Below are 26,921 nucleotides of genomic sequence, written 5' to 3'. Positions count from 1 at the left end.
GGAATCTGTCTTGACCACATTTGCAATTTGATGTGCTTCATGGAGGGCTTTGACAACTGTCTGTCTCCCCTCATTTACTTCAGGCTAGGTCTGGTTGTTAAGAGTATATATCATATATATTGTGTTTAAAAATCTCACAACACCAGGTTATAGTCCAGCAGGTTTAATTAGAAGCACACTAGCTTTCGGAGTACTGCTGCTTCATCAGGTGATTGTGGCTTAAGCTGGCAGTTAGTGTTGTCGATAGTAGTCATGATTTGGCGATGCCTCTCCAAAGAGGCATCTCCAAATCACACATTGTGTGTTGTGCAGCTATTTTAACTTTTTATAGCATCAAGTTTATTTAATTTGTTTGAAAACAGTGGATCCTTGTGGCTTTATTCTGTTACTAAGTGTTTGAGATCTGAAATTTTTCTACTTTTTAGAAAAGTTATTGGTTTTTAGCAGATCATAAATTTGGTATCATCCAGGATCATAACAACAATGAATGGAAACTGGCCAGTTAGGCATTTTAAAGTGCGGTTATAACTGACTTGGGGTGAATTATTTTCAAAGACATAAATAGTAGATGAGAGGATGTTGAGTGACAAATGACAAAGGTGACCAGAAATGACCTTGTCTAACAAATGTATGTTACCGTGCCATTCGAGCATTTTGCAGTAGGAATGTAATTTGACTTACTCTCTCAACTTGAGTAGTAAAACTAATTTTTGAGAATAGATAATTTGGAACAAAAAAGGCATTGTATGTAATTTATCAAATCTATTTTGTGTACCAACCAATTTTCTGGACCATCTTTCAGCTCCCACTATTACTTTGCTGTTTACAGTACCAGCAGCAAGCAAGTCCTGAGATTTGAATGGCTTCATTAGTTTTGTTCCCGTTAAGATTTCTGCTTTAAATTTTAGTGCAGTGTATTGTCAAAACCCAGCATAGATCATGGTCACATTAGGAACTTCTATTTTGTTTGCGATGGTGAGTTTTAGTTACTTGATCCCTTGTTATAAATGCATTTTTTTGCAATAGGGTTTGTTATTTTGCCATAAAGCAAAACAAAATGGAAATATTAAATGTGAAAATTATTAGGATGGTTGATATTCCAAGCACTCTGTCCTTTTACATCTGTGATTTGAGTTTGTAATCATTCCTACCACCTGTGCTCCATGATTGAGAGGGAGTAACTGAGTGGTAGCTTTTATTAATATGGGAATTGATTTTGGATAGTTTTGACTTGGAAGGGTCTTAAACTTAAAGCGGGTTAGCTCTTAACGTGAATCACATTTAGTGAGAGCATCTTTCTTTTTCTCACCAGAATATGATTAGTTTGATTTGGAATTACCTGTACAGCACTCTTCTGAGGTCTTGGATGAAGTGGATTTTAAGAAAGCTTACTGGAAGATGTGAACTGCAACGTATTTGTGCCAGTACTGTTCAAGGAGCAGAGCGAACAATGAAAATAGGTGAGCAGTGAGGAAAGCTATTTCTGAATTATAAGTAGGGCATCCACTAATACACATTGATACCATAACAATAAAAAAGTGCGCAATGTTCTAGGCTTATGACTGGCATCTAGGACCATTAGTCTGCCTGATCCTTTTATTATTGTTTTGGACAAACTCTGTAATATTTCCCCTTGATTTTATAGAGTCATTGTCATACAGCGTGGAAACAGACCCTTGAATCCAATGCACCAAGCTGACCAAGGTTCCCAAACTAAACTAGTCCCATTTGCCTGCATTTGGCCCATATCCCTCTAAATCTTTTCTGTTAATAGAACAAAAAACATCGCAATGCAGTACAGGCCCTTCGGTCCTCGAGAGTTCCACAGGTCGGTGCAACAATCTGAAGCCTACTATCCTACACTATTCTGTTTTCATCCATATGTTTATCCAGTGACCAGTTAAATGCCCTGAAAGTTAGCAAGTCTACTACTGTTGCAGGCTGTGCGTTCCATGCCCCTACTCTATGAATAAAGAAACTACCTCTGACATCTGTCCTATATCTATCACCCCTCAATTTAAAGTTCTGTCCCTTCGTGCTGGCCATCACCATCCGAGAAACAAGGCTCTCGCTGTCAATCCTGTCTAACCCTCTGATTATCTTACATGTCTCAACTTTCTTTAATGAAAACAACCTCCAGTCCCTCAGCCTTTCCTCATAAGATCTTTCCTCCATACCTGGCAACATCCTAGTAAATCTCCTCTGAGCTCTTTCCAAAGCCTCCACATCCTTCCTATAATGCAGTGACCAGAACTGTATGCAATACTCAAGTGTGGCCGAGCCAGAGTTTAGTACAGCTGCAGCGTGACCTTGTCGCTCTGAAACTCATTCCTTTTCCAATAAAAGTTAACACACTGTATGCCTTTTTAATAACTCTGTCAACCTGGGTGACAACTTTCAGGGATCTATGCACATGGACACAGAACTATCTCTGCTCATCCACACTACCAAGAATCTTACCTTTAGCCCAGTACTCTTTATTCCTGTAACTCCTTCCAAAGTGTATCAGCTCGCACTTTTTCACATTAAATTCCATTTGCCACCTCTCAGCCCCGCTCTGCCGCTTATCTATGTCCCTCTGTAACCTACAGCATCCTTCTACACTATCCACAACTCGACCGACCTTAGCATCATCCGCAAACTTACTAACTCATCCTTCTATGCCTCACCAGATCATTTATAAAAATGCAAACAGTAGTACACTGCTGGAAACTGAACTCCAGGATGAACATTTCCCATCAACCACCACCCTCTGTCGTCTTACAGCTAGCCAATTTCCAAATCCTAACCGCTAAATCACCCTCAATCCTATACCACCATATTTTCTGCAATAGCCAACGTGGGGAACCTTCTCAAACACCTTACTGAAATTCATATACACCACATTGACCGTCCACCTATTTGATCACCATCTCAAAGAACTCAATAAAGTTTGTGAGGCATGACCTACACTTCACAAAGCCATGTTGACTATCCCTCTAGATGATTATAAATCTTATCTCTTATAACCTTTTCCAACACATTACCCACAACCAGAGTAAGGTTTACTGGTCTATAACTACCAGGTTTGTCTCTACTCCCTTTCTTGAACAAGGGACAACATTTGCTATCTTCCAGTCTTCAGGCACTATTCCTGTAGACGATGATCGCATAAAGATCAAAGTCAACGGCTCTGCAATCTCTTCCCTGGCTTTCCAGAGAATCCTAGGATAAATCCCATCCAGCCTGGGGACTTATCTATTTTGATACTTTCCAGAAATGCTAACACCTCCTCATTGTAAACCTCGATTCTGTCTAATCTAATAGCCTGTATCTCTGTACTCTCCTTGACAACATTGTCTTTTACCTGTGTGAATATTGATGAAAAATCTTCATTTAGCGCTTCCCCTCTCTCCTTGGACTCCACGCATAACTTCCCACTGCTATACTTGTTGGCCCTAATCTTTCTGCAGTCATTCTTTTATTTCTGATATACCTGTAGGAAGCTTTAGAGTTTTCTTTCATTCTATCTGCCAACAACTTCTCATGTCCCCTCCTGGCACTTCTCAGCTCTCTCTTTAGGTCTTTTCTGGCTAACTTGTAACTCTCAAGCACCCTAATTAAGTCTTCATGTCTCATCCTAACATAAGCCGCCTCCTTCCTCTTGACAAGAGATTCAACTTCTTTAGTAAACCATGTCTCCCTTGCTTGATCACCTTCTCCCTGCCTGACAGTTACATACTTATCAACAACACGTAGTAGCTGTACCTTGAATAAGCTCCACATTTCAATTGTGTCCATCCCGATCAATTTCCTTCCCCATCGTATGCATGCTAAATCTTGCCTAATCGCAACGTAATTGCCTTTCCCCCAGCTACAACTCTTGCCCTGCGGTATTTACCTGTCCATTTCCTTCGCTAAAGAAAACGTAACCGAATTGGGGTCACTATCACCAAAGTGCTCACCTACCTCCAAATCTAACACCTAGTCAGGTTCATTACCCAGTACCAAATCCAATGTGGCTTTGTCTCTTACTGGCTTGTCTACATCCTGTGTCAGGAAACCACCCTGCACATGTTGGACAATAACTATTAACTTTCCAAATATTGACTGGAAATACTAAAGCCCCTCATAACATCTACCCTGTTACTCAGAATTTTATCCAGAATTATCTTTGCTGTCCTTTTCTCTACATTTCTGGAAGTATATGGAGGCCTATAGAAAACTCCCAACAGGGTGACCTCTCTTACTGTTTCTAACCTCAGCCCATACTACCTCAGTCGACAAGTCCTCAAACGTCCTTTCTGCCACTGTAATACAGTCTTTGACTAACAATGCCACACCCCCATCCCCCTTTTACCATCTTCTCTGTTCTTACTGTAACATCTAAATCCCGGAACCTGTAACGACCATTCCTGTCCTTGCTCTATCCATGTCTCTGAAATGGCCACAACATCAAAGTCCCAGATGCTGCAAGTTCACCCACATTTTTGCAGATGCTCCTAGCATTGAAGTAGACACACTTCAAATCATCTTCCTGCTTGCTGGTGAACTCTTGCGACGTTGAAACCTTATTTCTGACCTCGCTACTCTCAATATCCTGAACACTGGGACTAAAATTTAAGTTGACATTCCCCTGCGAATTAGTTTAAACCCTCCAAAACAGCATTAGCAAATTCCTCACTTAGTCAGCTATCCCGTGTGCACTCCGCCTATTCACGAGGTAAGTTTTTAAGTCAGTGATTCACCTTCCTGTCAGCCCTGGTCAATGCTCCCACTTTTCCTGCTGCTGAAACAAAAAAAAATCTGTCATGTCTTTTAAGTGTTTTAACTGTACCTGCATCTGCCACTTTGTGGCAGTTCATTCCACATATGAAGCACCCTCTGTGAAAAAGAATTGCTCCTCCGGTTCCTTTTAAATCTTTCTCCTCTTAGTTTAAAAATATGCCTGCTAGTTTTGAGTTCCCCTACACTAGGGAAAAGTCCCAGATCATTCTCTAATCTTTTAATCTCTCGTTTTTTGTATCTTTTTCAATTGTGGATTACAGGGTCTGCAAGCAATGTGCTAAGTTGGATTTAACTAGAACTCTATGTATGATAAGATTATTTTTTGTTCTTCACTTTATTTTTATCCACTTTGTGCAACTGAATATTTCCATAAATTCTTTGACTAAAACCATACATTAATTTATATCTCACTTACTCCACAATTTTGTTATTGATAATTGTAGAATTTTATCTGGTATGAATTCAAGACTGGTCCATGTTATCTAGATTTTCATCCAGACTCTCTTCATATAATGCATAGAACTTTATTTATAGTTAATATTGTTAACACCATAACTTGCAGATAAAAAATATTTTCATATTTTAATGCAATTATGATTATAAAGTTATAACAATTAAAACAATTGTTCATCTGTACACGTTTTATATCTGTCTTAATATACTTGTTTTGCATTCATACTTTAAACATATTTCCTGAAAATCTGATAAAATCTGATTTAACTTAAAAGCTAAATTTATCATTTCTTTCAAATAGAATATTCTTTGAAATCATCCAAAAATGAAGTAAGTAAGATTCACTTTATTGTTTCTCTTTTACTGCTTGATAAAATCGATTGTTCTTAATTACTGATGTACTGGGCTTGAGTCACAAGAATACTGATTTTTCTTCATAGTTATCTGATCTACTCTCAAGAATTTTTTTCCTGTGTTTTAGCTCTCCTGTTCTATTCCCCCATGTCTGTTTAATTTCAAAAGCCAAACTGCGTGAAATTTGTCTTCACACTGGAATGTGATAGTTAAAACACTGCTAGTAAAGTATGGTCTTTGCTTCAGCTGCTGTGTGAGAGGTGCACACTTCAGCATGAAGGCAACTCTGCTTTGTTAAAGGAATATACCTAAAGATTTACATGACTGGTTACCTCAATATAGTACAATCTCAAAGTTATTCAGCCAGAAGTAGCCGATGATCGAAATGAAGTAGCGCTCGAAGTAATCCAGTACGTTAAAATGTTACAGATACTACTTTAAGCGCAGTGTAGGCATTTTATAAGTATATTAAGAGCAATAGGATTACCAGGGAAAGAGTGGTGTCTATTAACTACCAAAAGTGCAATCTGTGTGTGAAACCAGAGGATGTAGGTGAGATCTTAAATTAATATTTCTCATCTGTATTCACCAAGGAGGAAAAATACTGTCTCTGAAAATTTCAGTTGGAATGGTGAGGTTCTACAGCATGATAAAATTGTAAGAACTATTAGTTGCTTTAGCAGGCATCCAATTGCATAAATCCCTAGGGCATGATGAGATGGTTCCCAGTCTGCAATAGGAGGCAAGGCAAGACATTCTCAGAACCCTAGTGAAAATATTTAATACTTTTCTGATCATGAGTGAAGTGCTAGATGACTGGAAAATGGCTAATATAGTTCCTTTATTCAAGAAGGGCAGCAAGGATAGGCCAGGTTAATACAGACGAGTTTATCTGACATCATGGTAGGGAAATTATTGAAAAAAATCTGAAAGTCAGGATTAATCAATCCTTGGAAAGGCAGGATTTGATCTGGGATAGTGAGTGGGAGATCCTTTCTGTCTAAATTATTGAGTTTTTTGAAAAGGTGTTTGAATATGAGTGTAGTGCAGTTGATTTGGTTTACATGGGCTTCAGTAAGGCCTTTGACAAGATCCATCATAGAAGGCTTGTTCAAAGATAAGAGCCCATGGGATCCAAGGCAAGTTGGCAAACAGGATGCAAAGGGTGATAGAGGGTTGTTTTTGTAATAGGAAGCTTCTGACCTGTGGTCTACCACAGACATTGATGCTGGGACCCTTGCTATTTGTTATATACATTAATGACTTGGATGTGAATATTGGAGGTATAATTAATAAGTTCGCAGATGATACAAAAATTGGTGAGGAAGATGGTCTCAGACTGCAGTCTGATATTAATCATCTGATTAAATTTGGCAGAGCAATAGTAAATGGAACTCAATCCTGATGAGTGTGAGGTGATGAATTTTACGAGGTCTAAATAGGGTCAGATATACGCCATGATTGGTAGGCTCCTAGGGAGTACTGAGGAACAAAGAGACTGTGGTGTACAAGTCCATAGATCCCTGAAGGTGTCAGCACAGGTAGACAATATAGTGAAGAAGGCAAACAGGATGTTAACCTTCACTAGCTGAAGTATAGAATGTGAGAGCAGGGAAGCTTGTTACAACTTTATAAAACAGTGGGTAGCCCAGATGGAATTCTGTTTGCAGTTTTGGTCACCTCACTATCAAGATTTGATTGCACTGGACAGGGTACAAGGGAAATGTTGTCAATGATGGAAAGTCTTGGTTATATGGAGGGAATGAATAGACTGAGGTTTTCTTTCCCTGGAGCAGAGGTGGCTGACGGAGTATCTGATTGAGATAAATTAAATTGAGGAGCAGAGATGGGGTAAATCATGGGAATCTGTTCTCCAAGGTAGACATGTTTAAGGTGAGGAGCAGGTGGTTTTGAGGAGATCTGAGGAAACATGTTTTCACTTAGAGGGTGGAAATATGGAAAGCACTGCCTGAGAGGTGTGATGCAAGTACTCTTGCAGCATTGCACCTGGATGAGTACTTAAAATGCCAAGACAAAAGTAAGCTATGGGCCAAGGTGCAGGGGAAGTGCAATTAGTGTAGTTTGGTGCTGTTGGATGGCATAGACATGCTGGACTGAAGGGCCTCTTTCTATGCTGTATGCCTTTAATAGGAGGGATTGGGAGAAGAAAATTGGCAATAGCTTCATCTGAGTGTTGTGATCCCATTTGTTATTATCATTTGAAAGTTTGAGTTTTAAAGTTGAAGTATGTGGATTTTTTTATTTTTAGTTTTGTGAAGGTTATTAGTTTTAAGAGGTCAAAGTTAGTTTTGAGTAGTTAAATTACCTGGCAAGTTAGTTAATGTTTTTATTTTGCGAAGTTGAACTGTAATGATATACAGAAAAGCAGACCAGGACCACAATCAGATTTCAATTGAGAAGAACCAATTCAGAACTGCAGGGAGGCATTTTAGTTAGTGGTCATCCAGACATTCAGAGTTGGAAACAAGTCTTCAACCTGTTTAGCAGATTAAACAGTTTTTCACTTAAATTTCAGTTTGGAAAAGACAGTGAAATAGCCACTATCTTGTATCTTCAGAAGAGACTATATGGAGATAATCACATCTGATAAATGTGTAGAAAGTCACCAAAAGGAAATGCTTGCAATTTAGTTAAGAAATCATAACTGAGTTAACTGAGAGATTTCACAGCAAGTGTGTCTGTCAAGGATATTGCTGGGAAAAGGGTTGAATCTTTTTGCTGTTTATGTTAAGATCTTCCAGAATGGTCATCAGCTTATTTGCTTGCTATATTTTACTTCGCACAATTTACTTAAGTTCTTTACTGGATCAGTATGTTCAATGACTGACTGCCACTGCTACAAAACTGTAAAATTAAAACTTGCACTGTCAAGTCATGTTTTCCTCTATGATCTAACTTATCCAGTATTACCATCGTTTAGGATTACATCAGTAATGTTCAATAAGTTATGCAATAGATAACAGTATTTCAGGAAAGAAAAGTTATGTTTTCTCAACACTGTAATCATAATTCCTTAGTAACATTTTGGTAAAGTGCAGGTTAATAGCTCCTTGAAAGTGGAGTTGCAGGTAGATAGGATAGTGAAGAAGGCATTTGGTATGCTTTCCTTTATTGGTCAGAGTATTGAGTACAGGTATTGGGATATCATGTCGCTGCTGTACAGGAAATTGGTTAGGCCACTGTTGGAATATTGCGTGCAATTCTGGTCTCCTTCCTATCGGAAAGATGTTGTGAAACTTGTAAATCTTTTCTGAACCCTTTCAAGGATGTTGCCAGGGTTGGAGGATCTGAGCTACAGGGAGAGGCTGAACAGGCTGGGGCGGTTTTCCCTGGTGCGTCAGAGGCTGAGGGGTGACCTTGCAGAGGTTTACAAAATTGAGGGGCATGGATAGGATAAATAGACAAAGTCTTTTCCCTGGGGTTGGGGAGTCCAGAACTAGAGGACATAGGTTTAGGGTGAGAGGGGAAAGATATAAAAGAGACCTAAGGGGCAACTTTTTCAGTCAGAGGATGGTACAATTGGAATGAGCTGCCAGAGGAAGTGGTGAAGGCTGGTACAATTGCAACATTTAAGAGGCATTTGGATGGGTATATGAATAGGAAGGGATTGGAGGGATATGGGCCAGTGGGACTAGATTGGGTTGGGATATCTGATCAGCATGGACGGGTTGGACCGAAGGGTCTGTTTCCATGCTGTACATCTCTATGACTCGTCCTATCAATAGGCCACTATAATCAAAGGTAAGATGAAGCAGGGCGCAACATATTTGAGTAAATTTTACTTTGCAGTTTACACTGGTGCTTTTGCCGTCCATGGGAATATCTTTCTACTGAGTTAAATAATTGTTGTTTTCTCAGAAATGAGTAACTGAATAGAGGAACAGGTGTAGTAGCACATTTTAATTTGCACCAACATTGACATTTAAATTCTGAATGCTTATTTCCCAAAGACATTAACAATGTTTACTCTAATAATTTAGTCCTAACTAATATTTTGTTTCCATTAATTGTTTCTTGTTTAGGTTTTGAAGACATCAGTGGATGGTAGTGTGGAAAATGTGGAGAACAGCATTCAGGACATTATGGAAATAAAAAAGATTTCCATTCAGAAAGATCCAGAGTAAGTATGTGTTATATTCTTGAAATATTGTGGTCGTTGTTTTGTTTTACTACTTTTAAACTCTTTACTGTTCTGTTGGATCTTTGTACATGTAAAGGCTCAGAAGTTGCTAGGCAGATGCTGGAAATCTGAAATATAAACAGAAGTTTATACGTTAGAAATACTCTAAGTCAGGCAGCATTTGTGGAGAGAGCACGTTAATGTTTCGGGATAGTGACCTTTTGAGCAAAACATTAACTCTGTTTCTGTCCTCACAGACACTCCCTCACCTAATGACATTTCCAACAACTTCTTTATATGTGAGTCCAAACAATACCCACATGCATATTTTTCAGCAGTAGTCACCGGCTAAGACTGAGGAGTGGGGATTTTGTTTCTCTTTTAGCTCTTCTTAATTGCTGCATTGTAATGCCCTCACTAAAGATGAGTAACTTCTCAAAGCAAGGATGGAGCATATAGTTTAGGAATAGGCTGCATGTGCATTTACTCAGCTTTATTGCATTCATTTATCTATTTACCAATACCTCTTGTAAAGTTGATTATTTGAGGTACGATTGCTTGGATGCTGATTATTGTCCACACATTACCCAAGTGGCTGTTCATTATGTGAACCTAGGTGGTGACTGAAAGTAAATAATTTGGCCGTGAGAACGTTACAAAACTGCTTATCTGACATCCTAATGCTGCACATATTACTGGATAGCAATGAAAATTTATCCAATCTTCTCTCTCTAATACAGGCACCAAGACCAATTGTAGTGCACCTGCCATTTCCTCAGACCTAAAATTTTACTATTTTAACACAGTCAGAATTAGAATAAAATAAACATTAATACTTCAGGTGTTTCCACTTCTGAAGTAAACCTTATTCTGAATGAACCCTGGCATATGTAAGTCAGAAATAACAATGGACCTGATTCTCTTAAAGTTTGTGAAACCTGAATTGGGTTGTTTTCTGAAGAGTTTCATTCCCATTTCAACTTCAGATATTTTAATATCAGTGCTTGTCCAAGCCACCTTATTTAAGTATGAAGTTAAGGTTAATGCAATAACAAACTTTGTTGCAGTTAATGAGCTCCAGTATATTCAACCAAACTTTTAATTTACTCTTGATTTTAAATAATGCGCTGAACATGATGGTTACTGTGCCATCTGGGAACAGTATTCATTAACAGGCGGTTGGACACCAAAGAGCGCCAGCTCTTGGGCATCATCCCTGCCTGTGGTATTTGATGGGGAGGAGAAAGAGTCAAAGTATGTGGCTCCTTGGAGTATATGTTAACTATGCTGAGTTTTTGACCTATCTAGTTTTTGCAAGAGATTCACAATTTCTCTACATAGCAGTACAGTTGTGGGATGAGTCACGAGGAAACTCAACCTATTAGTTTAACGTGTTGTGGGAAAGTAATGAGAACCAGTAATTAGGGACAGTGACCTAGCAATTAGGCAAGTGTGGCTCTATTTGATTAGTACAATGTGGGCTCAAAGGGAGAGTCCTGACCAACAAAATTAGTTGCACTTTATTTCTTTGAGAAGAAAACATGGCAAATGAGGGAAAATCTATGGATATTATTTGTGTGAATTTTCAGAATTCATTTGGAAAATTTTTATAACAAACTGTTAACAGAATTAAGAATGCATGTTGTAATAGTCAACCATTTGACATGAGTAAGGCATCATTGATAAAGTAATGTGCAGAGGATGAGACGAGTAGGTTTGTATTCATATTGGCAAGCTATTTTTATGCATTGTGCATGTGTGCTTTGCTTGCTTGGCCAGGATTTATTGCCCATCTCTAATTGAGAAAGTGGTGATGAGCCTGTCTACTTGAACCATTGTGATCCATTTTGGTTAGGTATGCTGTAATGGACTAGGCTAGACTACTCAAAAGATTCTTAAGCAGGCAGTCGAGGCCATAACATTGCAATTTGTTTCGGTAAATTTACAGTGAAAATTACCCAGAGTAAGTTAGCGACATTGGCTACTAGGTTAAAAACAGACAAAACTTTATGCACAAAGTTACACAATGAAATACAAAGAACAGGATAAAGAACGCCTACAGAACTTCATCTATCCAAACTAGACTTAATTATACTGTTCCGAATGCACGCAACAGTCCCAATAAGCAAACCCCCTTAGAAACCAGTATAAACGAATGGAACAGATGCTTATAAGTTGAAGGTAGAAGGGAGAGAGAGAGAGTTTGTTTCCACACAGCTCATTGTTGAACTCCCAACTAGTTCTGGACTGAACTGACCTGCTCAGCTGGAGAGCTGACCATTCCCCTTTCATTATCCAACTCACATCTAAAACATGACCACTTTGGCCTGAAGTCTGATCTGCTTACATATAAACAAAAAAGCCTCTCAATACCCTTTAATCTCTGTGCCATACCAGACTAATTGGCACCAAGAACTGTTTATTACTCCTCCGAAACAAACCAAGGACGTAGTATCCTTGAGATAAGTTACAGCTTTTAGAAAAAAGAAGCCAGTTTTGTGACAATGCCCATAGTCCTGTTAGGGAGAGATCTCCAGAACGTTGGCACCATGACAGTGTATATATGGTAATGTATTTCCAGGTCTGTATGGTGATTGATTTGGAGGGAACTTTGAAGGTTAATCTGTTGCCCTTGTCCTGCTGGGTGTTAATGACCATGGGTTTGTCAGAGAAGCCTTTCTGCAATGAATACTGCAGATGGTGCATACTGCTGCTGCTGTGCATCAATGTTGGAGTGAATGTTTGTGGATAAGGTGCTTTGTTCTGAATGATAGACAAAAAAAACAGAAGAACTGCAGATGTCAGTATGAAACAAAAACAGAAATTACTGGAGAATCTCAGCAGGTCTAGCAACATTTATGGAAAGAAATCAGTTAACATTCAAAGTTAAACTTTCCCCCAAGCTTTCCTTCACCCCCACATACCACCACGTCTTGTCATCACATGGGATGCTATCAGACCCTACGCATTGTCAGCCACTCATAGCCTCATTAGTAGCTATTCATTCCCCAGACTGACCTTTAACCATTCCTTTGTCTGTCCAGATGTTTTCCTTTCTTTGGTCTCTATCCCTTCTATTGTTTGCTCTCCAACCCCCCTGTATTAAAACCATCCTTTCCTAGCTACCATCCGTTCTGAAGAAGAATCACTGGACCCAAAATATTAACACTGATTTCTCTCCACTAATGCTGCCAGACCTGCTGAACGTAACCAGTAATTTTTGTTTTGTTCTGAATGATGTCAAGCTTCTTTAATGTTGATAGAACTTCTCTTTATCCTGATTTGTGCCTAACTGGTCATGGACAGCCTTTGGGGAAATCAGGTGGTGAGTTATTTGCAGGATTCCTAGCCTCTGATCTGCTCTTCAGGTCACAGTATTTGAAAGACTGTTCAGTTAGTTTCTAGTTAATGGTAACCTTCAGGATATTGGTACTTGGAAATTCAGAAATGTTGATGCCATTGAATGTCAAAGGATGATGGTTTGATTCTTTCTTGGCGATGGTCATTGCTTGGTACTTGCCATTTGTCAGCCTAAACTTGCATATTGTTCAGGTATTGCTGCCTTTGGACATGTAGTGTTTCAGTATATGAGGAGTCCTGAATGATACTAACGTGCAGGTACCAGCGAGCATCCCCACTTCTAACTTAAGGAAAGGCAATTGATGAAATAGGTGAAGGTGTCCTGATTGAGGGCATTACCCTGTTACCTGCAGAGTCACCCTGGAAATGACTGACTTACAATGGCCACAGTCATCTTTTGTGCTAGGTATGATTCCAACCAGCAGAGTTTTCCCCAATTCTCATTGACTCAAGTATCTGGGACTTCTTGATGCCATGCTTGATCATATGTGGCCCTGGTGTTAAGGGCAGTCATTCTCACATTCCCTGTGGAGTTTAGCTCTATTGTGCATGCTTGAACCAAGGATATTATGTGGTAAGAATTAAGTAGCCCTTGCAAAATGCAAACGGAGCATTAATGAACAGGTATGGGTGTGTAACTGCTGTTTCATAGCGCTGTTATGATCCCTTCCATCAGCTGACTGATGATTGAAAATATACAGGTGCTGTAGGGTTTAATTTGCCTTTCCTTTTGTGTAGAACATATCTAGACTATTTTTCATATTGACAGCGAGATGGCGGTACTGAAACTGTACTAGAATGGTTTGTCTAGGGTTGGAGCAAGTTCTGGAGCACGAGTTTTCAATACTATTTTCGAATGTTGTCAGGGCCCAAAACCCTTGCAGCATTCACCGTCTTCAACCATTTCCTGATATCAGAGTGAATCAAATTAGTTGAAGACTGACACCCTTGACAGTGGGGATCTCTGAGGCCAAAATGGACCATCCACTCAGTATAGAAAAGGTTCGGAGAGATCTGGGCCAAATAAAGGCAAATGGGACTCGTTCAGTTGAGGAAATCTGTTTGACTTTGTTTCCATGCTATATGACTCTAGATAAGTAGATTTTCTTCCCTAAAGCCATAAGTGAACTAGATGATTGTTATTAAAAAAAAATCATTAGACTTTTACTTCCAGATTTTTAAATTTAAATTCCACAATCTGCCGCAGTAGTCCAAGTAAAGTCATAGTTGTGCAGCAGACCCTTCTGACCAACTCGTCCATGTTGAGCAGATACCCTAAATTAATCTAGTCCCATTTACCAGCATTTGGTCCATATCCCTCTAAACCATTTCAATTCATATATCCATCCAGATTTATTTTAAATGTTGACATTATACCAGCTTCTCCACTTCATCTGACAGCTCATTCCATACAGGTACCACCCTCTGTGTGAAAAGGTTGCCCCTTAGGCCCCTTTTAAAGCTTTCTCCCACCACCTTAAACTTATGCTCTCTAGATTTGGAGTCCTTTACCCTGGGCCTCTCCTCATCCATACCCCTCATGATTTTATAAACACCCCTCAACCTCTGATGCTCCTGGAAAAATAGCCCTCGCCTATTGAGCCTCTTCCTGTAGTTCAAACCCTCCTGGCAATGTCCTTGTAAATCTTTTCTGAGCCCTTTCAATAACATCCTTCCAATAGAAGGGAGACCAGAATTGCACAATGTATTCAAAAAGTAGCCTAACCAATGAACTGTACAACTGCAGCATGACCTCCCAAGCCCTACACTCAATACACTGACAGATAAATGCAAGCATTCCAAATGCTGCCCTCACTATCCTGAAGTTATGCAAGTGTTCTGGCACTGAGTTGATTGTCATGGCAAGTAGTATAGATGAGAGCAGAAAGTTGCAATGTGACATTGATAGCTTGTGATTGGACAAAACATTAGATGTGGAAGTTAGTATATGGAAACATGAAGTCATCCAGTTTGAACCTAAGAAATTTGGAGCAGAGTATTCTAAATGGTAAGAAGCTATAAATTGAAAGAATAAATATTTCTTGAAGTCCCTGTGCGTAAATCAATAAACTGCTGGGCAAGCCCAAAATATGATGGAAAAGAAAATAGTGTTAATTTTTTATCTTGAGAAAGTTGAATCCAATTGGATAGAAGCTATTATAATTATGCCAAGTTTTGGTTCGATTCCATCGGTAGTATTGAGTTCAGATCTGGTATTACATCTCAGGAACAATGTATTCTCCTTGGCACTGTAGAGCCCAGATTTACTTGAATAGTAGAGGACTATATATGGATATTTGCCATTTCCTTTGCGGAATCTCTTTTGAGATCCAACAATTTCTGTAGTGAGAATGTTATCCCTCTTAACATACAATTGTTTGTCACATTTATTAATAATTGCCAGCATTGAAGCTACAGTGATGTCATCAAACTGCAAGCAACCAGTCAATCTGAAGGATTCTTGGAGACAACCAAGCTGGAAATTAGAGCTAAATTCAAATCACTTTTTAAAGATTTACTCTGAGAAGTAAAATTTGGTGAATTCATGAAATATGAAAATAGAAGCTGAGATATAAAATAACCTTAATTTAAAAAGTTGGTTTTAAAACATTCACTTTAGGAAGATCTGATGATAAATCAGGAAAGTATTCTGAGTTGAGGAGTTAGAAACAATCTCAATTTATAGCAACATTCCACATATTTTTCATTGCCAGGCTGTTCACCCATAGTTACTACTCAGATCGCTGTTTAAAAGCCAAGTTACAACTTACTGAACCAAGCTTAACTTCTTAGAATTCCGAAAAAGTGAACAGTCAGATTTGTTAGATGAATTGATTTTGCTATTGCCAGCTATTTTGGCTTATTGCGTAACGGTAGTAATGACACAGTGCATCTTTAGTCTTTTCATTGTTAACTTCCACTTGTGACATTTCCTGACATTGCAATTTGGGTCAGATGAAAAGTGAATTTGACTTCAAAAACTCCTCAAATTCAAGCTTGCTGTCAAAAATACTAGTGCAACTGATTTAAATGATTTGTTACTCTTTCAATTCCTTTGTGAAATTAGTTGGGGCGTTGAAACACAAGCTCTTGTGTTTAAAAACCATTTAAAGGCTATGTAATGGAAAATTAACAAAATTAACATGTATTCTGAAATCCATTTACTCTGAAATCTGTAAGACAATGCTTGACTAAATTTAAAACTTTCTGACACTTTGCAACTTTGCTGAAGCCTGCAGGCGAGGGACAGCTTGTCTCTGCGGAACTTTGTAAACATTCAAGAAGAGAAGAATATAAGAACAGTATGACCACGATAAGGGAACGAAAAGAATATCAACTCAAATCTTCACAGTCCTTGTCCTTGAGAGCATGATAAGAAACAGTATAAGACAAATATCTGAATTATGCTCAGGGCCCTTGCACAAGGCATTTTTGTCAAGTGCATGTGGTCCCTCTGCAATGCAGAGGTTAAAAAAAATTAATAAAGCTTTTTGATTGCTCTTGCTAATAGTTGAGTCGAGTCAATTTAATTTTCATGACAGGCTAATATTCCTTTTTGGATGTTTTCTTTAGCTTCAAGATAAATTTACAGATTTGCTTGCTTCAAATCTCTGGCTTTAAAAAACTCTTTGCTGATGTCGAGTACCTACGGAAGCAACCGTTTGAATCTTCAAACAAGCAACATGAAGATATGCTATTGAAGGTATGTTTATTGAATTTTCAATCTCACTATTTACTCAGGCAACTTTGCCTTGTTTGACTGCAATACTTAAAGATTCCTTTTGGGAAGGTAAAGGATAATATAAGTGATATTGTTCTTTTTAGAGGATCCTCAATGGCGAACTTCCACAGTTTGTCGTCATTACCCCTCTAGTCTCACCACAAATTCAAGGTTAAGCACAGCTGAGGCTAACCCAGGAATCTTTGAAGTGGTGGTCTGTCATTGTGAATTGCCTCCTTCTGTCCTGTGTTGCTGATACAAACGTTGTTACATTTTGCTTATTTGTGCATAAAGACTATATTATGTATATTGAAATTATTGCAATGGGTGCAAAGTGAAGAGTGGAAACATTTTTCAAAACGTTTTTTAAGTTAATAGTTACTAATATGAAGCACATTATTTGAAGCAAATTTAACTGAAGCATGGCTCGTTTACTTCGGGATTATGTTCTTAATAGTTACTGTCATTTGTATTTTCACAAATTTTCTTTCCCTTGCACCAGTGAGCATGAAGTAACTTGACTTCCTTTTGGATGAAAAGCAACAATTTGTTTTTTAAAAATGTTAACAAGTTGAACAAAACTTTTGCTGTGCCTGGTATGGTTGAATAAATGTTACCCTGGAACTGTTCTGTTGTCATCCATAACTAGTCAACTGTAAAACAGAAGCTAATCTATTTAGATCCCTCCATTTAAAAAAAAATTACAGTTTGTACAAAGGAGTGTGCCAGTTGTAGTTTCATTGTTTAGTGTATTGTCTCATTTGCTATTTTCTTATTTCTTTCGAAATGTTTAGCTGTGGCAGTTGATGATGCCCCATGTACACTTGAAGTCGAGAATTACCAAGCAATGGGGTGACATTGGGTTCCAAGGTGAAGATCCTAAAACTGACTTCAGAGGCATGGGAATGCTGGGGTTACACAACCTTGTGTAAGTCTTTGTATAGGATCTGATCAGCATTTTAAAAAAAAAACACTTATCAAATAGCCCCTTCCATCTTAACATGCTATGCTGTGATCTGTGTTCTATGTGTTGAAATGATTGGCTTGCAAAGTAGGCCTTGCAACTTTATGTACAAGAAGAATGATGTCAGTTTGTCCACTTCGGCAGGCACCTGATCATTTAATATTTTTTAAGTTATGTCTTGGAATAGATTCTATTTAAAACTATTCAGTTTTTCCTTTAGTAATTAAACAGTCATTGTCCCAGTGCTAACCTTTTGTATGCAACATGAACTGAGACTGTGGGTGTGGCTAAAATGTGGGCATGTTACTGCCTTTCCCGTTGGTCCTACAATCCCACTGACCACCTGTTTTAATCCTGGAATTTTAGAAGGTGTAAGACCCGCACCGCAAGAAGACACAGACATTGTTAAATTAGTGATTCTAAATCATTATTGTGTATAGTTCTTGGGGTGAATTCATAAATACATTTAGGGTACACTTATTCATCTTTTGCCATTAAATACATTTTTTTGTTGTTGTAAAAGTACTTCAACTGAAACTCAGTTTATGGAACTATCTGTTGTTGGAAAGGTGGATGCTTTCTTTCTGAGATGCAAGGAGTAGTAGAATTTTTAATTTGAAGAGTTATTTATTCTCCTCCATGTCTATTTTTAAAGTATCTGGTACATTCATTGCCTTTGATAAATGTGGGAAAGGCAAATTTTATGTGATTTGTTCTGATGTCAAAACTGTTTAAAGTGGGATTTACCCTTGTGCTACCTCTTCTGATGTGCAAGGTGTTGTTTAATAGGAAGAAAAATGAAACTCAAATTTTGATTCTTAATGGCAGGTCTGATTTTTAACTTGTCATTAAATGTTTAGGTTCTTTGGGGAACATTACACCAAAGTAGCTCGCCAGACTCTTTCACGTTCAAATCATCCCAAAATAGGGTAAGTGAAAGTATGTTGTTTGCACAATAGCATCTTTTTGAGAGCTGTTTAAATTCTCATTTTCATATTAATAAGGAAAATCAATCTAAGAATCTAAAATGGAAGCTCACAGCACTGATTACTTGTAAACATTTTAAGTGAACGGCACTTTTTAAAATAAAGTGCACTAAATACTCTAATTTTTAAAATGAGTATGATTTTGAAATGTTTTTGGTATGTTCTCAAGTGAAAGCCAGGATGGACATAATGACCCAGATCTAAAGATCTATGTAATTGTCAGTGTAATCTCTGAGCATCTGGGCTCCTCAGAAACTTTGGAGGGTTCCAACTTGATGGTTAGCCAGGAAAAAATAAAGGAATTAAAACCTGTTCCTCCTCTTGATTAGCTATGAAAATGAACCCCTGACTTGCCATCCAGTTTTCCCCTTGATCACTTTCCTTAATCCTTCTCAAACCAGATCAGCTCCCCCCCCCCCCCCAATAAACACCTGACTTACTGAAAGCCGACCCTCCGCATCGAATGCCAGATAAGTTGCTATATGTGACTCATCTACTCTGTTGGCTACTTACTAAACATCCTGCATCTAACCCCACTGGTACCACTGGGCCCACTAGCCCCCCCACTCACCGTTACCTTTCTCTTGTAATTCCACAGTTTTAAAGCCACTGTGCAATACGCCCGTTATTGCCATTAAAAGGGACATGATTTCTGTGTCAATTTATGCCAAGGCCACTTCTATGGTTTACATAGAACAATACAGCGCAGAACCAGGTCTGTCGGCCCTCAATGTTGCACCAACCTTTGAACTAATCCAAGCCCATCCCCCTACACTATCCCATCGTCATCCATGTGCTAATCCAAGGATTGTTAAATCTCATTAATGTTGCTGGCAGGCAGGGCATTCCATACCCTTATCACTCTGAGTAAAGAACCTGTCTCTGACATCTGTCTTAAATCTATTCCCCCTTAATTTGGAGCTATGCCCCCTCAGACAAGCTGATGTCATCATCCTAGGAAAAACACTTTCACTTCTACCCTATCTAATCCTCTGATCATCTTGTATGTCTCTATCAAATCCCTTCTTAGCCTCCTTCATTCCAATGAGAACTGATCAAGTCTCTCAACCTTTCCTCAAAGACCTTCCCTCCAGACCAAGCAACATCCTGGTAAATCTCCTCTGCTCCTTTTCCAATGCTTCCACATCCTTCCTGTAATGGGGCGGCCAGAACTGTACTCAATACTCCAAATGTGGCCGCACTGCCATTTTGTATAGTTGCAGCATGACATTATGGCTCTGGAACTTAGTCCTTGTACCAATAAAACATAACAATCATATGCTTTCTTAACAGCACAATCAACCTGGGTGGCAACTTTCAGGGATTTATGTACATGGACTCCAAGATCCCTCTGCACATCCTCACTACCAAGAATCTTTCCATTGACCCAGTATTCTGCCTTTATTCTTCCCAAAGTGAATCACCTCTCATTTATCTGCATTGAACTCTATTTGCCACCTCTCAGCCCAATTCTGCAGTTTATCCAAGTCCCCCTGCAACCTGCAACATTCTTCCACACTGTCCACCACTCCACCAACTTTAGTGTCATCTGCAAACTTACTAACCCATTCACCGATGTCTGTGTCTAAGTCATTTATAAAAATGACAACAGAAGTGGTCCCAAAACAGATCCTTGTGGCACGCCACGAGTAACCGGACTCCAGGCTGAATATTTTCCATCAACCACCACTTGCTGCCTCCTTACAGAAAGCCGGTTTCTAATCTAAACTGCGAAATCACCCTTAATCCCATGCCTCTGCATGTTCTCCAACAGCCTACCATGTGGAACCTTACCAAAGGCCTTACTGAAGTCCATGTACACCACGTCAACTGTCCTAATCTCATCCACATGCTTGGTCACCTTCTCAAAAAAACTCGGAGGTTTGAGAGACATGACCTGTCCTTGATGAAACCATGTTGACTGTCTGCAATCAAATTATTGCTTGCGAGATGATTATAAATCTTATCTCTCATAGTCCTTTCCAGAACTTTTCCTACAACAGATGCAAGGCTCACTGGTCTATAATTACCTGGGTCATCTCTACAGTCCTTCTTGAACAAGGGCACAACATTTGCAATCCTCCAGTCCTCTGGTATTAAACCTGTAGACAATGATGGCTCAAAGATCAAAGCCAAAGGCTCCAACATCTCCTCCCTAACTTCCTAGAGGATCCTCTGATAAATCCCATCCGGCCCAGAGGATTTGTCTACTTTCACTCCTCCTAGGATTGATGACACCTCCTTATTAACCTGAATCCTTTCTAGTCTAATATCTCGTAACTCCTTCTTCTCCTCTACCATATTCTCCTTTCCCTGAGTGAAAACCAATGAGAAATATTTGTTTAGCACTTGTCTGATCTCCACAGGGTCCACACTCAACTTTCAACTTCTGTCTTGACTGGCCGTATGCCTACTCTAGTCATCCTTTTATTCCTCACATACCTGTAGAAAGTCTTAGGGTTCTCCTTTATTCTACCTGCAAAAGACTGCTCATGTCCTCTCTTTGCTCCTCTTAACTCTCCTTTTAAATCCTTCTTAGCTGATCTGTAACTCTCCATCGCCTCATCTGAACCATCTCGTTTCATTGTCACACAAGTCTCCTCCTTCCACTTAACAAGAGATGCAATTTCTGTAGTAAGCCACGGTTCCCTTACCTTATCACTACCTGCCTGACAGGGAAATACCTATCAAGGCTATGCAATATCTGTTCCTTTAATCAACTCTGCATTTCAATTGTCCCCATCCCCTGCATTTGCTACCCCATTTTATGCATCCTAAGTCTTGCCTAATTGTATTATAATTGCCCTTCCCCCATCGATAACTCTCGCTGTGTCGCATGTGCCGATCCCTTTCCATCGCTAAACTAAACGTAACCGAATTATGGTCGCTTTCTCCAAAGTGCTTACCTACCACTAAATCAAACACTTTGTCCTGGTTCATTACCAAGCACCAGATCCTGTGTGGCCTCCCCTCTTGTCAGCCCTTTGACATACTGTGTCAGGAAACCCTCCAAACGTTGGACAAAAACTGATCCGTCCGACGTAGTAGAGTGAATGGAAATGCTATAAATGTTGGGGAAGTTAAAGTCCCCCATAATGATCACCCTGTTCCTTTCACTCCTACCCAGAATTGTTTTGCCGATCCTCTCCTCCACATCCCTGGAACGCTGCGGAGGCCTGTTTTTAAAAAAAAAACTCCCAGCAGTTTGACCTCTCCTCTCCTGTTTCTAACTGCAGCCGATACTACCTCAATGGAAGAGTCCTCGACAAAAGTTCTTTCAGCTACCGTTATACTGTCCTTACTGTACTACTATTGGAATGGATCCTGAAAAGCTAACTGGATAACATTGTGCCCAATTGCGATTGGAAGAAATCAGAAGATTTGGACCAAACTTTTAAAGAAAGAAATTTACTTTTTTGTAAATATTTCCTTCAACTTGGAAACTTAGTATAGTAAAATTGTCATCATTCTGACTTAATTTGTTTAATTCCATTGATTGCAAAAGCAAATCAACTTGTTTTGCTAGAACATGAAATAACTTAAGGCCTATTTTCCTATCAATCAGTGTTTAAACAGAGCTACTCAGCATACATGTTTAAATTTAATACAAGGTCTCCAAACAATAGCAAGTATACTAATGAAACTGAGATTTAAAAAAGTCTCCTTTACAATATGAAATAAAACAGGAAATACTGAAATGATCAGCAGTATAGCAGCACCTATGGATAGAGAAGCAGAGTTAAATGGTTCAGGTTGATCACTTTTCATCAGAACACCAAAAAGATCTTTTAATAGTTAGCCTTTCTCACTCTAACTTTGTGCAGAAAGTGATTTTTTAAATTGGATATCATACCAGCATTTAAGAATATTTTTCTTTGCAACCTTTTAAAAAAAAAAGTACAGGTATTTAAATTGATTTTACAGCTAAAGCTATGTAATGTTGTGCTTCCAGATATTCTTATGCTATAGTTGGAATAAATCTTACTGAAATGGCTTACAGTATGATGAAGAGTGGCTTACTGAAGAGTCATTTTTACAACCTGGTTCCTGGAGCTCCACAGTTGCAACATTTCCATCAGTTTTATTGTACGTACTTTCGATTGTTTCCTACCACATTTAATGCTTATTTCTTTCAAGAATGTTTTGTTTGCAGCGTTACTGTGAGTATTTTCATAGATGTCAATGGTGCATCTCTAAATAGATGTGAACTATTTGAAATTAAATAATGCCCTGTTAATTTAAATCTGTTATTAACATAGTAATTTCAAGCAAACGTAATGTATCTGACAGTGTATAGTAATGTAACATAACATGACTGACTGTTGAGAGATATATTTCTATCCATATCATATATCTGACTGCAGCATATTGCTTTTAGATTTACTATGCATTTGCCAAATGCATCATGCTTTTGATACCTTCCGACAAACCTTAGTAACAGATGAAGAACTGAACATTTGTATTTCCCAATTCTTAGGGCAAGAATGTGCAAATCACAATGTTGTTTGTACATCTGAGATTAAATTTAGTCTTTTTCCCTTAGCAAAGTAGTTTATTCACCAATCCTTATCTGGATCATTCTCATAAAATTGCATAGCTGAATTTGGTAATTTACTGCATGAAGATCACAAACTTAATTCCTTGCAATGACAACAAATGTGATAGACTTAAATTGTCATCATACATTTTTCATCAGGTCTTTCATTCAGATTTTAAATCACATTTGGGAGACTAAATATTTTGAAAAAGCTATAGTTTCTGTTCTTTTTTATTTTCTTATGAAATGCAACGTTTTACGTGGTTATTTTACCAGCTGTGATTGAAGGTGTCTTTCTTTGCCTAATGTTGCTCACATTTTACCTGAAGTTATTTGATGTCAAAATGCAGATTTGTTTGACTAAACTTGGATAGTTTGTATGTAATGTATGCCTTATCATTTTTAGAATCTATTATTGCAATAACTTGGAGGGATGGTGATGGTAATGTATGGTAATGTTTCTGCGCTTGTAATCCAGAGGTTCAGCCAATACTTTGGAGACATCAGTTCAAACCTCACCACAGCAGTGAGGCAAATTTGCATGCAATTTAATTCATATTTAAAAAATCTAGAATAAAATACTAATTTAACCAAGAAATTACCATATTAAAAACCCATCTGGTTCATGAAAGTCTGAGACAGGGCAAACTCCCATTATTAAGCAGTCACATGTGACTCTAGATTCACAGCAGCTATCATTTGAAAAGGCATAACAAACCATTCAACTGTACCAATTTGCAGCAGGAGAAAACAAATTGCCTTATATATATCTACACCACATTCACTGCAGCATTTCATGAAAGTGTTTCATTGTCACTTTCTCGGTAAATTAGGAATAAACAAAGGTTTTGTCCTTCCTGTGATGTGCATATTTTCAAGAAGGAAAACCATTTCCATGAAAGATCTAACTGTTTTATGTTGAAGGACTTTGGGTAGTCCCTTTGTAAAATTACAGGCCTTCAGCCCACATGCCATTCTCGATTTGTTCACTACAGATGAAGTTAGCGTCTTCTAGTCAAAAAAAAGTGCAAGTTGTTTGTATTGCAAATTACTTCCTAACTTTTTAGCTTTGTCATAAATGAGGGTTTTCTTTCTACTATTTTAGTTATGTGATTTTAGCAGTTTTGAGTGTGGCTGCCAATTTACTGGATCTTTTAAATCTATTGTGCAATATCTGCAGCATTTGTATAATTATCATTTGGTAGTTGTTAATGCATTCTTAAATCAAATTCATGGGCAGTTTTGTTTGTCTTTTTTTTAAATGTAGTAAAAAGTGTAACGTAATTCTTCAGGGTTTTATTCCAATATTGTTGCTGTAACTATTTTGATGATGCTATTAGAAAAGCGATTACAGGATATATGGCTTGACTTGTATACATTCCAAAAATTATACCACCTCTGTGGGAATTTAACAGTTTACTCATGATATTTTACACTATAAGTCAGTATGTTGTGCCTTGGGACTTTTTATTACATCATAAGTACTATATAAATGTAAAATGTTGAAGTAATCTAGGTGGCTGGATTAAACTCGAATTTCTTCCCTTTCCCGCAGTGATACATAGAGTCACAGAGTCATGGAGATGTACAGCATGGAAACAGACCCTTCGGTCCAACCTGTCCATGCCGTCCAGATGGCCCAACCCAATCTAGTCCCACTGCCAGCACCCGGCCCATAATTAATATTTCCATTTTCTTTGAAGTCCATATATCTCCTAAACTCTTATTTTACTTCTTTCAAATGCTGAATGCAGATTACAAAGCAAAACAAGTTTATGCATGTTTATGGGCAGATTATAATGGACAAGTGGTTAGAAATGTAAGTGAGAGCATAGTGTTTTAGGTTGAAATTGGTGTACAGGGTAGAAGAGAAGCATTATGCAATGCAGCCAGTTTTCTTGAATAATAGTTTTCTTTTTGTTTTAGGTTATCTATTGTATGAGTTTGATCAGTTCTGGTTCAAGGAGGGACCATCCAGCATCATGGAATTCAATCAGTACAGAGAGCAATTTCATGAAAGGGTGAAACGGCTTTTACAAGATCCGAAAGCATTGCTTACCTTGAACTTCAAAAAGTAGACAGTAATTTACATTAAGACTATAAAGTAGCACTTGGAATTAATTGCAAGATATGAGTTTATGCAGTGGATCTGTGATTTTTCAATAGATTTTTAACTTGTATATAGCAACTGATTAAAAACATTATGTGACTGAAATTCAGGATGAATCCACTTTCAGTATAAATGTGTCATCAAATTGTTTCTGGTTGCACGGTGTTTGGCATAAATTTGGATAACTTATTTTGTGACATCCACAAAGCAGTAATTGAAATGGTGCTTTGTTATGAAAGGAACTATTCAAAGTGTGTGAAATTTGACTCAAATTTTCCATTTGGACCACAACATTTGAAATGAGTTTCTTCCTTTAACGTTTTTCACTGCACTTTGTTCTTGCTCCTACTAAGACATGTAGTTTCATAAACATATTGGCAAATATTCAAATCAGCACTTTGGCTTTTAGCATACTGAAGTTAAATAGCAAATGGGGTTCTTTTGAGTGATTACCAGACTGTAATCTCCCCACCATAATAAGAAACAAACTGAATATTTCGAGACCAGTATGACTGTTCAGAATTTCAAAGGATCACATTGGACTCGATGATAACTGTTTTGCTTTTCACAGATGCTGCCAGACCTACTGAGTTTCATGGGCACTTATTGTTTTATACCACCAGGATATTCCACGTGTTTACCATTAATGGATGATTAATTTCTATTAAATTTTCCAGGGATAATCTGTTTCAATCTGACTACAGTAAATGCCAAAAAGTTCTAAATTAACAATGTATACTCACAAAAGCCTTGTGTTATAAAAATAATTCTAAATTTTATTTTCGTAGTAAATCTCAAGATAATCTACCCCAAAGAACACCATAGGCTGTCAATTTCATGGAACTTGTTAATGACGACAAATTGTTGACAATCTTGCAGGTACATTTAAGCTGAGGATCTCTTGAGCTACGCACTTTTTAATCTTCGAGTGCTTTTGTTAAATATTAACTAGCTATTACTATCACATGCATTGTAATGTGCCACACTGTCATATTTCATAGTGAAAAATTAACTCTACCAAAAAAAAATTGATTAAAGGCAGATTATTGAAAAATTCTAGAATTTAGTGTTACGGTCACTACAGTATTTGAAGAGGCACAAGGGAAAATGAGCCTCATCTCGCTCAGGATAGCAACGCAAGTGTTTTTCCATGCACCATTTCAGCTTTTTATTGATGATCCCTCTATTGTATGAGCAACAGTGAAAAGTTTTATATTTATTACCGATTATTCTGGATAAAATATTTGTAGCTGAAAGTCGCGAAGTTTACTGGTGAAATGCTTTTTTTCCAGAAAGGTATGCTATAATGTTTGAAGTTTATATAGATTTCTACTGGTTGGCTTTCCATTTAAGAATGGGGGTGAGATGGGTGGGGGTGGGGGGAGAGATGAAGCTTTATTTTATGAACTTTTTGCTGAATAAATAGTATAAAACTGAAACAATTAAATGCTTCTTGTATGTATTTTTAAGAAAGATCAACTGAGTATTTAATCTTTAAGTCTATTGTATGTCTACACAGAGGAATGTT

At 38.1% G+C, this 26,921-nt stretch overlaps 1 protein-coding gene across 6 annotated transcripts in view; it reads left to right on the top strand.

Moving 5' to 3' along the window:
- elmod2 (ELMO/CED-12 domain containing 2) overlaps window positions 1–26,921 on the top strand; it is a 28,608-nt gene extending 1,687 nt beyond the window's left edge. For all 6 annotated transcript variants that reach the window (XM_060851378.1, XM_060851379.1, XM_060851377.1 and 3 more), the window contains exons 2-9: window positions 1,313–1,460; window positions 5,522–5,550; window positions 9,618–9,715; window positions 16,649–16,778; window positions 17,591–17,724; window positions 18,621–18,689; window positions 22,699–22,832; window positions 25,210–26,921. In XM_060851378.1, coding sequence (XP_060707361.1) covers window positions 1,316–1,460; window positions 5,522–5,550; window positions 9,618–9,715; window positions 16,649–16,778; window positions 17,591–17,724; window positions 18,621–18,689; window positions 22,699–22,832; window positions 25,210–25,361 — 891 coding nt within the window. In that variant the 5' untranslated portion in view covers window positions 1,313–1,315 and the 3' untranslated portion in view covers window positions 25,362–26,921. The remainder of the gene's footprint in view (window positions 1–1,312; window positions 1,461–5,521; window positions 5,551–9,617; window positions 9,716–16,648; window positions 16,779–17,590; window positions 17,725–18,620; window positions 18,690–22,698; window positions 22,833–25,209) is intronic.

The sequence above is a fragment of the Hemiscyllium ocellatum genome, chromosome 36 (assembly GCF_020745735.1).
Source record: "Hemiscyllium ocellatum isolate sHemOce1 chromosome 36, sHemOce1.pat.X.cur, whole genome shotgun sequence".
In the NCBI taxonomy this organism is placed as follows: Eukaryota; Metazoa; Chordata; class Chondrichthyes; order Orectolobiformes; family Hemiscylliidae; genus Hemiscyllium; species Hemiscyllium ocellatum.
This window is presented reverse-complemented; position numbering and strand designations above follow the sequence as displayed.